The sequence below is a fragment of the Pristiophorus japonicus genome, chromosome 3, assembly GCF_044704955.1.
Source record: "Pristiophorus japonicus isolate sPriJap1 chromosome 3, sPriJap1.hap1, whole genome shotgun sequence".
NCBI classification, from domain to species: Eukaryota; Metazoa; Chordata; class Chondrichthyes; family Pristiophoridae; genus Pristiophorus; species Pristiophorus japonicus.
Genome location: NC_091979.1, coordinates 222,094,588 through 222,107,696, shown reverse-complemented (window position 1 = coordinate 222,107,696; position 13,109 = coordinate 222,094,588). Strand labels below are relative to the sequence as shown.

General features: G+C 45.8%; 1 protein-coding gene across 1 annotated transcript in view; it reads left to right on the top strand.

Moving 5' to 3' along the window:
• Window positions 1–13,109, top strand: part of supv3l1 (SUV3-like helicase) — a 72,653-nt gene that overhangs the window by 45,508 nt on the left and 14,036 nt on the right. Inside the window, exons 7-9 of the mRNA XM_070876305.1 lie at window positions 4,959–5,036; window positions 5,371–5,462; window positions 9,978–10,158. Coding sequence (XP_070732406.1) covers window positions 4,959–5,036; window positions 5,371–5,462; window positions 9,978–10,158 — 351 coding nt within the window. The remainder of the gene's footprint in view (window positions 1–4,958; window positions 5,037–5,370; window positions 5,463–9,977; window positions 10,159–13,109) is intronic.

The window sequence follows — 13,109 nt, the reverse complement described above, 5'->3', positions numbered from 1 at the left end:
AACCTCACTATGCCCCAAAGTGCTTTACAGCCAATGAAGTACTTTTTGAAGTGTAGTCACTGCTGTAATGTAAGTGCAGCACCCAATTTGTGCACAGCATGATCCCACAAGCAGCAATGTGATAACGACCAGAAAATCTGTTTTACTGATGTTGGTTGAGGGATAAATATTGATCAGGACACTGGGGATAACTCCCCTGCTCTGTTTCAAAATTGCACTCCCTCAGCACTACACTGGAGTGTTAGCCTAGATTTTTGTGCTCAAGTCTCTGGAGTGGGACTTGAACCCACAACCTTCTAACTTAGTGGTGAGAATGAAACACTGAGACACACCTGACACCTATGTACGTTGGAACCATACTGTACAACGCAAGGTGCTCAACCCCACCATTGTGGAGAATTTCAAAATCATTGACGGTCTCGTTGATAAAGGCATCGAGAACCAATGAGAAATGACCATGGGCCAGATTCTGCTGTTAAAATAATGGTGAGGCTAATAATCGGCATTATTTATGAATGATTACTACACAACTTCAGGCCAGGGGCAGTTGCATGGATAAATGCGAATATCTAAAAGTTGCTGTCCAAGTTGCGCCGCTCCACCATTAACTTCGCGAAAACAGCATCTCACTGTCTACCTCAACATTGACGAGCATTGAATGACGTGAAGTTGCTGTATTTGCACCGGAGATATTTAGGGCCAGTAATTCCAAGCGTAACTACCCTTTTAACAACGTGATAATGTTCAACCTCTCTGGCCCTAAAAATTAATAATCTGTGGAATCTAATTCCTTCAGGTTGTGAATTGATTTAGGAGATTTAAAACATTTCATTTTAAATGTTTTACGTTTTGCTTCTTACTTTTCCTTTGTCTCTTTTTCTCTTCTTTATTTCTCCTCCTGTACCTGTTTTGATGTTGAATTCACCCACTCTAATTCACCTACCTTCTTTGTTTATTTCTCAATCCTTCAATCTGATTGGTTACGGAGATACCCTGTTGCTTGTCCTGTTCACTCAGGCCCCGGATACCCAGTTCCCCTCGCTGTGACGTTATCAGCTCGCACAGTCAGCAATTTGTGTATCCCCGAGGACAAGTAGTAGAATGGATAGCTAGCTGGGTTCAAGACAGAAAGCAGAGAGTAGGGGTAAAGGGTAGCTATTCTTAGTGGCAGAATGTGGGAAGTGGTCCACAAGGATCAGTGTTGGGACCACTGTTGTTCACAATTTATATTAATGATTTAGACTTTGGGATCAAAAACACAATTTCTAAATTTGCAGATGACACCAAATTGGGGGCGATAGTCAATACTGAGGAGGACTGCAACAAATTACAGGTGAACATTAATAAACTTGCAGAATGGGCATATAATTGTCAAATTAAGTTCAACACAGATAAATGTGAAGTATTACATTTTAGTAGGAAGAATAGGGAGGTCACTTATTACTTGGAGGGTGCGAGTCGAGGTGGGGTAGAGAAACAAAGGGATCTCGGAGTACAAATACACAAATCACTAAAGGTTGTGACACAGGTTAGCAAGGCCCTAAAAAAGCAAACCAAGCACTAGGGTTTATTTCCAGAGGTATAGAATTGAAAAGTGGTGAAGTTATGCTAAACCTGTAACGAACCTTGGTTAGACCACAGTACTGCGTGTACAGTTCTAGTCGTCATATTATAAAAAGGATATAGAAGCACCGGAGAGAGTGCAGAGAAGATTTACAAGGATGATACCAGAAATGCGAGGGTGTACATGTCAGGAAAGGATGAACAGGCTGGGTCTCTCTTTCTTCTTGAAAAAAGAAGGCTGAGGGTTGACCTAACAGAAGTGGTTAAAATGATGAAAGGTTTTGATAAGAGTGGATACAGAGAGAATGTTTCCGCTTCTGGGGAAGTGCATAATTAGAGGCCATCAATATAAGATAGTCAACAAGAAATCCAATAGGGAATTCAGAAAAAAACTCTACCAAAGAATGGTGAGAATGTGAAACTCGCAACCACGGAGTGGTTGAAGCGAATAGTATAAGTGCATTTAAGGGGAGGCTAGACAAGCATATCATCATCTTAGGCAGTCCCTCGGAACCGAGGATGACTTGCTTCCACACCAAAATGAGTTCTAAGGTGACTGATGAGACCAATGCGGGTCCGGTCCCGAACTTCATTTAAAGGATGGAAGATGCCTGTGCGTGAATTATTTTAACGTGGGATGGCTGTTGCACACCAGCTACCACATGGACTTGACAGAGCAAGGTTTTGGTCCAATGGCAAGGGGATCCAAGACGATTGGAGACCAGGCTCTGCTGCAAGGGCCTAGCGCGCGCGCGCGCACACACACGTTCCTCCTAACCCCCGCACCTCTCGGGTCCTCTCTCCCTGGTTTTCAGAGATCGCAGTAGGTGAGCGCATTAATCTTGGAGCAGCTTGTTTATATGTCCATAGAGTACCGACACTGTAACCTGGGCCCCCCCCTGGCTCCAGCATGCTGCTCTCTCTCCAGCTGCTCATGCTTGGTAGTTGGTTACCATGCGTATTCTGGCCTCGTGGCCCCGACCACGCTGCCGGCCTCGTGGCCCCGGCCCGGCCCCACTGCCGGTCTCGTGGCCCCGACCCGGCCCCACTGCCGGCCTCGTGGCCCCGGCCCGGCCCCACTGCCGGTCTCGTGGCCCCGACCCGGCCCCACTGCCGGCCTCGTGGCCCCGGCCCGGCCCCACTGCCGGTCTCGTGGCCCCGACCCGGCCCCACTGCCGGTCTCGTGGCCCCGACCCGGCCGCGCTGCCGGCCTGTGCTGCATCTGTCCTGGAGAAGGGAAGAAAGGGCTATGCGGATAGATTTAGATGAGGAAAGATGGGAGGAGGCTCGAGTGGAGCATAAAAGTCGGCATGGATGGGCCGAATGGCCTGTTTCTGTGCCGCATATCCTATGTAAAAACCCTTGACTCCCCTATAATTTAAGAATCTGTCTATCTCGGCCTTGAATATATTCAATGACTCAGCTTCCACAGCTCTTTGGGGTAGAGAATTCCAAAGATTCACGACCCTCTGAGAAAATATATTTTTCCTCATCTCAGTCTTAAATGGGCGATCCAAAATAATGCCCCCCCCTAGTTCTAGATTCCTGCATGAGGGGAAACATCCTCTCCACATCCACCCTGTCAAGCCCCCTCAGAATATTGTATGTTTCAATAAGATCACCTCTCATTCTTCTAAACTCCGATGAGTACAGGCTCAACCTTCCGTCATAAGACAACCCCTTCATCCCAAGAATCAACCTAATGAACCTTCTCTGAATGGCCTCCAATGCAAGTATAGGTACAGCGTCCAAAATCCGGAATCCTCTGGACCGAATCTGTGTCGGATTTTGTTTTTTTCCGGATTTCAGATAAGAAAATCAATAGTCTGAAGTCCAGAATCTTCGATGAATCCGTGCCAGTTTTTCCAGATTTCAGATAAGAAAATCGTCTGAAATCCAGAATCCGTGCCAGATTCTGGGTTTTGCCGGATTTCGGACTTCGCCACTCGCACTGGTGCTCAGCGCTATGAATTCCCGACCCCACTGATGGCTCAACCCCTCCAGGTAGGGGAGTGAGCCCGGTGGCTGGTCATCGATAAGCGGGTCCCTGGGTGAGTGTGGACTGTTGGCGGGGTGCCACACAGAGGGTGGGTGAGATGCTGAATTTCCATCACTTGCTCATCTCATCTCTACACCTTGCGTTCATGCTGCTCCTCGCCAATTCCCGTGGCTCCCCCAGCGCTGTGCTTTTTTGTTTCTTCGTCCCTTGCTGCCCGATGTCATCACCTTGGCCGCCTCAAAGTGTCTGGTTTTTGGAGAATAATTCCGGATGACTCCATCCACGATACTCAAAATGTTCGGTATTCGGGACATTGTACCTGTATATCCCTCCTTAAATAAGGAGACCAAAACTGTATGCAGTACTCTAGGTGTGGTCTCGCCAACGCCCTGTACGGTTATAGCAGGACTTCCATACTTTTATACTCCATCCCCCTTGCAATAAAGACCAACATTTCATTCGTCTTCCTATTTACTTGCTATACCTGCATGCTAACTTACTGTGTTTCATGTACGAGGACTCCCAGATCTTTTGTACCGCAGCATTCTGTAGTCTCCATTTAAATAATATTTTGCTTTTCTATTCTTCCAACCAAAGTGGATAATCTCACATTTTCCCACATTATACTCCATCTGCCAGATTTTTGCCCATTCACTTAGCCTGTCTGTATCCTTTTGCAGACTCTTTGTGTCCTCTTCACAACTTGCTTTCCCACCTCTCTTTGTATCGTCAGCAAATTTGGCTACATTACACTCGATCCCTTCATCCAAGTCATTAATATAGATTGTGAATAGCTGAAGCCCCAGCACTGATCCCTGTAGTTAGTTTGCCAACCTGAAAATTACCCATTTATCCCAACTCTCTGTTTTCTGTTAGTTAGCCAATCCTCTATCCATGCTAATATATTGCCCCAACCCCGTGAGCTCTTATCTTGTGCAGTAGCCTTTTATGTGACACCTTATTGAATGGAAATCCAAATACACCACATCCACTGGTTCCCCTTTATCTACCCTGCTCGTTACATCCTCAAAGAACTCTTAGCAAATTTGTCAAACATGATTTCCCTTTTATAAAACATGCAGACACTGCTTAATTAAAGTATTATTTTCTAAATGTCCTGCTACTGCTTAATACAGGTTGAACCGCCCTTATCCGGCACCCTCGGGACATGGCCTGTGCCGGATGAGGGATTTTGTCGGATGAGGGGAGGTCATCGGCATGGGGGGGGGGGGGCGGAAAAGAGGTCGAGGGGCAGGGGAAGGTTTCCCCACGGTTGGTGGGGTGGGGTGAGTGGGGTGGGAAAGAGAGAAGAGGTCGGCAGCCTGAGCGGTGGGGGAGGGGGGGGTGCACCCAGTGAGTGCCTGGAGTGCGATTCACTGTGTGCAATGTTTTACAGATGAAATTGCTGTAATTGATGAAATCCAGATGATCAGAGATCCTTCCAGAGGCTGGGCCTGGACAAGGGCACTCTTGGGTAAGTCTGTTTGTTTGTTCCTTGTACTTCTCTACATGAAATTACTTTAATAATCTGGATTACACGTCACCTGTCCTTACATCACATTGTTGCTGAACAGTCCCTGCATGATGTCTGGGTGGTACAGTGGGTTAGATGCTGCCCTTTGAAACCAGGGTCTGAATCCTGGGAGTGTTTGATGGGACAATGAAGAGGGAGCTTTACTCTGTATCTCACCCGTGCTGTACCTGCCCTGTGAGTTTTTGATGGGCGGGGAGATTTACTCTAACCGGTGCTGTACCCATTCCGGGAGTGTTTGATGCAGTTTTCTAATGTAATTGTGCTTTCACTGTAGGTCTTTGTGCAGAAGAAATCCATATCTGTGGAGAAGCTGCAGCTGTTAACTTGGTGATGGAGCTGATGTATGACACAGGAGAGGAAGTGGAGGTGTGCGCCATGAGTCTGGGCGGGGGTGGGGTGGGGGGGGGGGGGGCTGAGAGAGAAGAGGGGGGCGGGAGTCGGGACCATGGGGAGAAAATGGGGTTAATCTAAAACCAAAATGGGCTACCTGACTGTTAGAAGCAAAAGAGAAGTTGGACGACGGTTCATTGGCTGAAATATGCAGCCAGCTGTTAGTTATAATTTGGGTTTGGAGTTTTCTGTTAACAGTGAGACTGGATCTATTCCCTTTTACCTGGACCGGGTACACGTTTCAGCACTCTGCAGAGAGGTATGCACCTGAGGGACTAACAATTAACCTGTTTGCATGAGCATTCTGTAATTCTTAGTTTTCATGGGATTTCATCCCTGTGTGTCCTTCAGCTCACCAGCAGCAGTGACTTAGTGACCCTACAAGTGTACTGGAACGGAAGAGCATTGTGCATTGTTTGCCTATCACACTTCAAAGGTCATGCCGTCTGACTCACACACTCACCCGATTCATTCAGATTTCACATTTTCAATACAGTAACAAATCCAAATACAGGGCACTAAGTAAAATCTACCAAAAACATTTTAAACTGCGCTAAACTAACTAAAAGGTTTTTTTCGAAGAATCTTTTCCTTCATTTTTTCATCCGTTAGCTGACTACGCACAGGTTAAAAACAATCTATATATAAAAGACATGTTTCAAAACTATAATCATACTGAATAACTATTTTGACATACCCATCACTTCCTTTCGGCCTTCACATCTCTGTCTCTTTCCCTTTATCTCTCGCACCGACCACCCTTGCTCCCTCTCTCTCCCCCTCGCCCTCCCACCCCCCTCCCCCCTTGCCCATAGCTGCCCGCCCCCATCTCTCCCCCTCGCCGCTGCCTTCTCTCCCCCCCGCTCCCCTCTCCGCTGCCTCCAACGTACAGCAGCTCAACTCAGATTCGTAATCTTTGTGGGACAAGGATCTTGCGATTTTGAAGACAGGGAGGCAGCTGATCCCTCGGAACTTGCAGCACTCCGTTCTCTCAGATCCAACTCTATTATCGTCATTACACTTGCTGACAAGGGTGGTGCTGTTGTTTGGCACTCCACCTTGCGGAGGCTGAATGCCAATTCCCTGACACCACCTCCTACCTCCCCATGGACCATAAGAACATAAGAAATAGGAACAGGAGTAGGCCATACGTCTCCTCGAGCCTGCTCTGCCATTCAATAAGATCATGGATGATCTGATCTTGGACTCAGTTCCACTTCCCTACCTGCTCCCCATAACCCCTTATTCCCTTATCGTTTAAGAAACTGTCTATCTCTGTCTTAAATTTATTCAATGTCCCAGCTTCCACAGCTCTCTGAGGCAGCGAATTCCACAGATTCACAACCCTGAGAGAAGTAACTTCTCCTTATCTCTGTTTTAAATGGGCGGCCCCTTATTCTAAGATCATGCCCTCTAGTTCTAGTCTCCCCCATCAGTGGAAACATCCTCTCTGCATTCACCTTGTCAAGCCCCCTCATAATCTTATACGTTTTGATAAGATCACCTCTCATTCTTCTGAATTCCACCAATGAGTAGAGGCTCAACCGTTCCTCATGAGTCAACCCCCTCATCTCCGGAATCAACCGAATGAACCTTCTCTGAACCTTGCCTCCAAAGCAAGTATATCCTTTCGGAAATATGGAACCAAAACTGCACTCAATATTCCAGGTGTGGCCTCACCAATACCCTGTATAGCTGTAGCAAGACTTCCCTGCTTTTATCTCCATCCCCTTTGCAATAAAGGCCAAGATACCATTGGCCTTCCTGATCACTTGCTGTACCTGCATACTATCCTTTTGTGTTTCATGTACAAGTACTACAGCACTTTGTAATCTTTCTCCATTTAAATAATAACTTGCTCTTTAATTTTTTACTTTCCAACATTATACTCCATCTTCCAAATTTTTGTCCACTCAATTAGCCTTGTCTATGTCCTTTTGCAGATATTTTGTGTCCTCCTCGCATTGCTTTTCCTCCCATCTTTGTATCGTCAGCAAACTAGGCTACGTTACACTCAGTCCCTTCTTCCAAGTCGTTAATATAGATTGTAAATAGTTCGGGTCCCAGCACTGATCCCTGCGGCACCCCACTAGTTACTGGTTGCCAACCAGAAAATTAACCCTTTATCCCAACTCTCTGTTTTCTGTTTGTTAGCCAAACCTCTATCCATGCTAATATATTACCCCCAACCCTGTGAACTTTTATCTTGTGCAGTAACCTTTTATGTGGCACCTTTGTCAGATGCCTTCTGGAAGTCTAAATACACCACATCCACTGGTTCCCCTTTATCCACCCTGTTCATTACATCCTCAAAGAATTCCAGCAAATTTGTCAAACATGACTTCCCCTTCATAAATCCATGCTGGCTCTGCCTGACCGAATTTTGCTTTTCCAAATGTCCTGCTACTACTTTAATAATGGACTCCAACATTTTCACAACCACAAATGTTAGGCTATCTGGTCTAGCCAGTTGGACCATGACCCCACCACCATCATTTCCATACCGTCACTGACCTCAACTCTTCTGGAAATCTTCCCTCCATGGCCACCAACCTCATAGTTCCCCAACCCCCCACAGCCTGCTTATATCTCCTTCCAAAGATCCACAAACAGGACTACCCTGCTAGACCCATCATTTCAGCCTCTTGCCCAACAGAACTGATTTCTTAGCTCAACTTTTTTTTTTCTCCCCTTATCCGGTCTCTTCCCACCTACATCCGTGACTCTTCCTATACCCTCCGCCACTTTAACAGTTTCCAGGCCCTAGCCTTCTCCTTTTCACCATGGACCTCCTATCCCTCTACACCTCCATCCCCCACCAGGACGGCCTGAGGGTGTTCCGCTTCTTCCTTGGCCAGAGGTCCAACCAGTCCCCCATCCACCACCACCCTCCTCTGCCTGGCTGAACTTGTTCTCACATTGAACAACTTCTCCTTTGACTTCACTCACTTCCTCCAAATAAGAGGTGTTGCTATGGTACCCCTTTGGGTACCTGCATGGGTCCTAGCTATGCCTGCCTTTTCGTGAGATATGTGGAACATTCTTTTTTCCAGTCCTACTCGGGTCCCCTCCCTCATCTTGCTTCCAGTACATTGATAACTATATCGGTGCCGTTTCCTGCTCTCGGCCTGAACTGGAAAATGTCATTCTTTGCTTCCAATTTCTACCCTTCCCTCATCTTCACATGGTCCATCTCCGACTCTTCCCTTCCTCGACTTCTCTGTCTCCATTTCTGGGGATAGGCTATCGACAAACATTCACTATAAGCCCATTGACTCCCACAGCTAACTGGATTACACTTCCTCCCACCCAGCTTCCTGTCCTCCCACGCCGCTTCCTATAAGGACTCGATGCCATTCTCCCAGCTTCTTCGTCTCTGTCGCATCTGTTCTGACTATGCCACCTTCCATACTAGTGATTCTACATATGTCTTTTTCCTCAACCGTGGTTAACATGGCCCTCAACCGTGTCCCTTCCATTTCTCGCACCTCTGCTCTCACCCCATCCCTGCCACCTCCAGTGTGATCCCACCACCAAACACATCTTCCCTTCCCCTCCCCTCCCCTTTCAGCATTCCTAAGGACAGCTCCCTCCACTACACCCTCAACCACCACCAACACCCCCTTCCCCTTTCACGGCACCTTCCTGTGCAAGCGCAGGAGATGCAACACCTGCCCTTTTACCTCCTCCTTTCCCTCTGTCCAGAGCCCCAAATACCCCATCCAGGTGAAACAGCGATTTACTTATACTTCTTGCAATTTAGTATACTGTATTCGCTGCTTACGCTGTGGTGGTCTCCACATTGGGGAGACCAAACTTAGATTGGGTGACCGCTTTGCAGATCACCTTCGTTCAGTTCGTAAGTGTGACCCCAAATTGTCACTTTAATTCCCTGCTCCATTCCCACTCTGATCTCTCAATCCTCGGCCTCTTGCACTGTTCCAAAGAAGCTCGAGGATCAGCACCTCCTCTTTTGATTAGCACTTTTACAGCCTTCTGGACTCAACATCGAGTTCAACACTTTTAGATCATAACCTCTGCCCCTATTTTTTTTTTCACCTGGCGGCTGTTGATGATTCTGCCATTCCCATTTACACCTCTTCTGGACCCATCTTTTGTTTCTTTACTTGTTCCATTACCATCTCGTTTTGCCTTGTATAATCATACCTTTTGTCATTTAATCTCTCCTGCCTTCCACCCCATCACAGACCTTCCCTTTTGTTCTTTCCTCCTCTCCTCCCTTTCCCTGCCTCTGTACTTGCTTAAAATCGGTTACATCTCTAACTTATTCCAGTTCTGACGAAAGGTCATCAACCTGAAACACTAAATCTGTTTCTCTCTCCACAGAGTACATCTCCTGTTGGGGATTGCGGGGCGGGGTTTAAATCCCACCTAGTGTTTAAGGATTTTATCTACATTAACTTATTACTGCAATATATTGCTCTAAAAGGCAGAATTGTTTCCAGCTCACTGATATTTCCTGTTGAACAGGTTGAAAGTTATGAGCGGCTAACACCCATGACTGTTCTGGACTCGGCCCTGGAGTCTCTGGATAAACTGCATCCTGGTGACTGTATCGTGTGCTTCAGCAAAACCGACATCTACTCACTCAGTCGGCAGATTGAGGCTCGCGGACTGGAATGTGCGGTGATATACGGTAGTCTCCCGCCTGGTAAATAACACCAACTCTTCGTAATGTTAGTATTAGTATGTTGTATGTTACAGTATGTTGGTATGCTATAAATGACAGACAACATGGATTTATTAACGGCAAATTGTGTCTGATGAACTTGATCAAGTTCTTTTATGAATTAAAGAGGGTTGATGAGGGTATGTATATGGATTTTCAAAAGTCGCTCTATAAAGTACCACACAAAATTGAAGCCCAGTCGCTGCGTGGATACAAAATTGGCTAAGAGACGAAAAAAAGAGTAGGGCCTATTAGAGACCTTAAATGTCTGTTTTCACAAATGAGAGGGGCAATGCAGACATTGCAATCAGGGAGGAGTGTGAAATATTAGATGAAATAAACATAGTGAGAGAGGCAGTATTAAGAGGTTCAGCAGTTTTGAAAGTATATAAATCTCCAGGCCCGGATGAAATGTATGGCAGACTGTTGAGAAACAAAAGGGGAAATAGCAGATGCTCTGACCATCATTTTCCAATCCTCTCTGGCAACAGGTGTGGTACTGGAGGACTGCTAACATTGTACCTTTGTCTAAAAAGGGAGAAAGAGATAGATCGAGTAATTATAGGCCAGTCATCCTAACCTCGGTGGTGGGAAAAATATTGGAGAAAATTCTAAGGGACGGGATAAATCTTAATTTAGAAAGACGTGGATTAATCAAGGACAGTCAGCATGGATTTGTTAAGGGAAGGTCATGTCTGACTAACTTGATTGAATTTTTTGAGGAGGTAACAAGGAAGGTCGATGAGGGTAGTGCATTTGGATTTGAGCAAGGCTTTTGATAAGGTCCCACATAGCACTGGTCACGAAAGTAAAGGCCCATGGGATCCAAGGCAAAGTGGCAAGTTGGATCCAAAATTGGCTCAGAGGCCGGAAGCAAAGGGTAATGGTGGATGGGTGTTTTTATGACTGCAAGGCTGTATCCAGTGGGGTTCTGCAGGGCTCAGTACTGGGTCCCTTGCTTTTTGTGGTATGTATCAATGATTTAGACTTGAATGTGGGGGGGTATGATTGAGAAGTTTGCAGATGATCTAAAAATTGTTTGTGTGGTTGATAATGAAGAAGAAAGCTGCAGACTGCAGGAAGATATCAATGTACTGGTCAGGTGGGCAGAACAGTGGCAAGTGGAATTCAATCCGGAGAAGTGTGAGGTAATGCATTTGGGGAGGTCTAACAAGGCAACGGAATACATGTAAATGGTATGACACTGAAAAGTGTAGAGGAACAAAGGGACTTTGGAATGCATGTCCACAGATCCTTGAAGGTAGCAGGCCAAGTAGATAAGAAGGCATACGGAATACTAGCCTTTATTAGCCGAGGCATAGAATACAAGAGCGGGAAGGTTATGCTTGAACTGTATATAACACTAGTTAGGCCACAGCTGGAATACTGTGTGCAGTTCTGGTCACCACATTACAGGAAATATGTGATTGCACTGGAGAGGGTACAGAAGAGATTCACAAGAATGTTGTCTGGACTGGAGAATTTTAGCTATGAGGAAAAATTTGATAGGCTGAGATTGTTTTCTTTGGAACAGAGGAGGCTGAGGGGAGACCTTATTGAGGTGTATAAAATTATGAGGGGCCCAGATAGAATGGATAGGAAGGACATATTTCCCTTGGCAGAGGGGTCAACAACCAGGAGGCATAGATTTAAAGTAATTGGTGGGAGGATTTGAGGGGAAATGTTTTTCACCGAGGGTGGAAGGGATCCGGAACTCCCTGCCTGACAGGGTGGTAGAGGCAGAAACCCTCACCATTTTTTAAATTACTTAGGCACTTGAAGTGCCGTAACCTACAAGGCTACAGACCAAGAGCTGGAAAGTGGGATTAGGCTGGATGGGTCTTTGTCGGCCAGCACGGACACAATGGGCTGAAACGGCCTCCTTCCATGCTGTAAATTTGTATGATTCTCTGGTGAACGGTTGTTTTTCAGACTAGAGGGCAGTATACATTGGTATTCCCAGGGATCAGTATTGGGACCACTGCTCTTTTTGACATATATTAATGATCTAGACTTGTGTGTAGGGGCCATAATTTCAAAGTTTGCAGATGACCCAAAACTTGGCGTAGTAAATAGTGAGGAGGATTCTAGAAAATGTCATGAGGACAAAGAATCATAGAAAGATACAGCCCATCGTCTCTGCTGATATCATGAACAACACAGGAGATGGGATAATATGAGCATATATTTTTGTGTGTGTTTATGTAAGTCGTTACATTAAGTGCACACAGTATATACATTGCTTTTAATATATTAAATCTATTGTATATTCAGCAATTGGATACATTGCACTCAGTCTCTTCATCTAAGTCATTGATGTAGATTGTGAATAGCTGGGGCCCAAGCTTCTGATCCTTGCGGCACCCCACTAGTTACAGCCTGCCGACCGGAAAATGATCCATTTATCCCTGCTCTCGGTTTTCTGTCCATGCTAATATATTACCCCCAATCCCATATGCCCTTATTTTATGTAGCAACCTTTTATGTGGCACCTTATCGAATGCCTTTTGGAAATCCAAATATACTACATCCACCGTCAATGTATACTCAGTGACCCAGCCTCCACAGCTCTTTGGGAAAGAGAATTCCAAAGATTCATGACCCTCTGAGAGAAGCAATTCCTCCTCATTTCCTTTTGAAATGGGCAACCTCTTATTTTGAAATTATGCCCCCAGTTTTAGATTCCCCCACGAGAGGAAACATCCTCTCTGCATCTACCCTGTCAAGCTCCTCAGAATCTTCTGTTTCAATAAGATCACCTCTCATTCTTCTAAACTCCAGTGAGTATAGGCCCAACCTGGGTTCATTGAATTTATTGAATATATTTAAGGTGGAGATACAGATTTTTGAACGATAAAGGAGTGAAGGCGTATGGGGAGCAGGTTGGGAAGTGGAGCCAAGTCCAAGATCAGATCAGTCATGATCTTATTAAA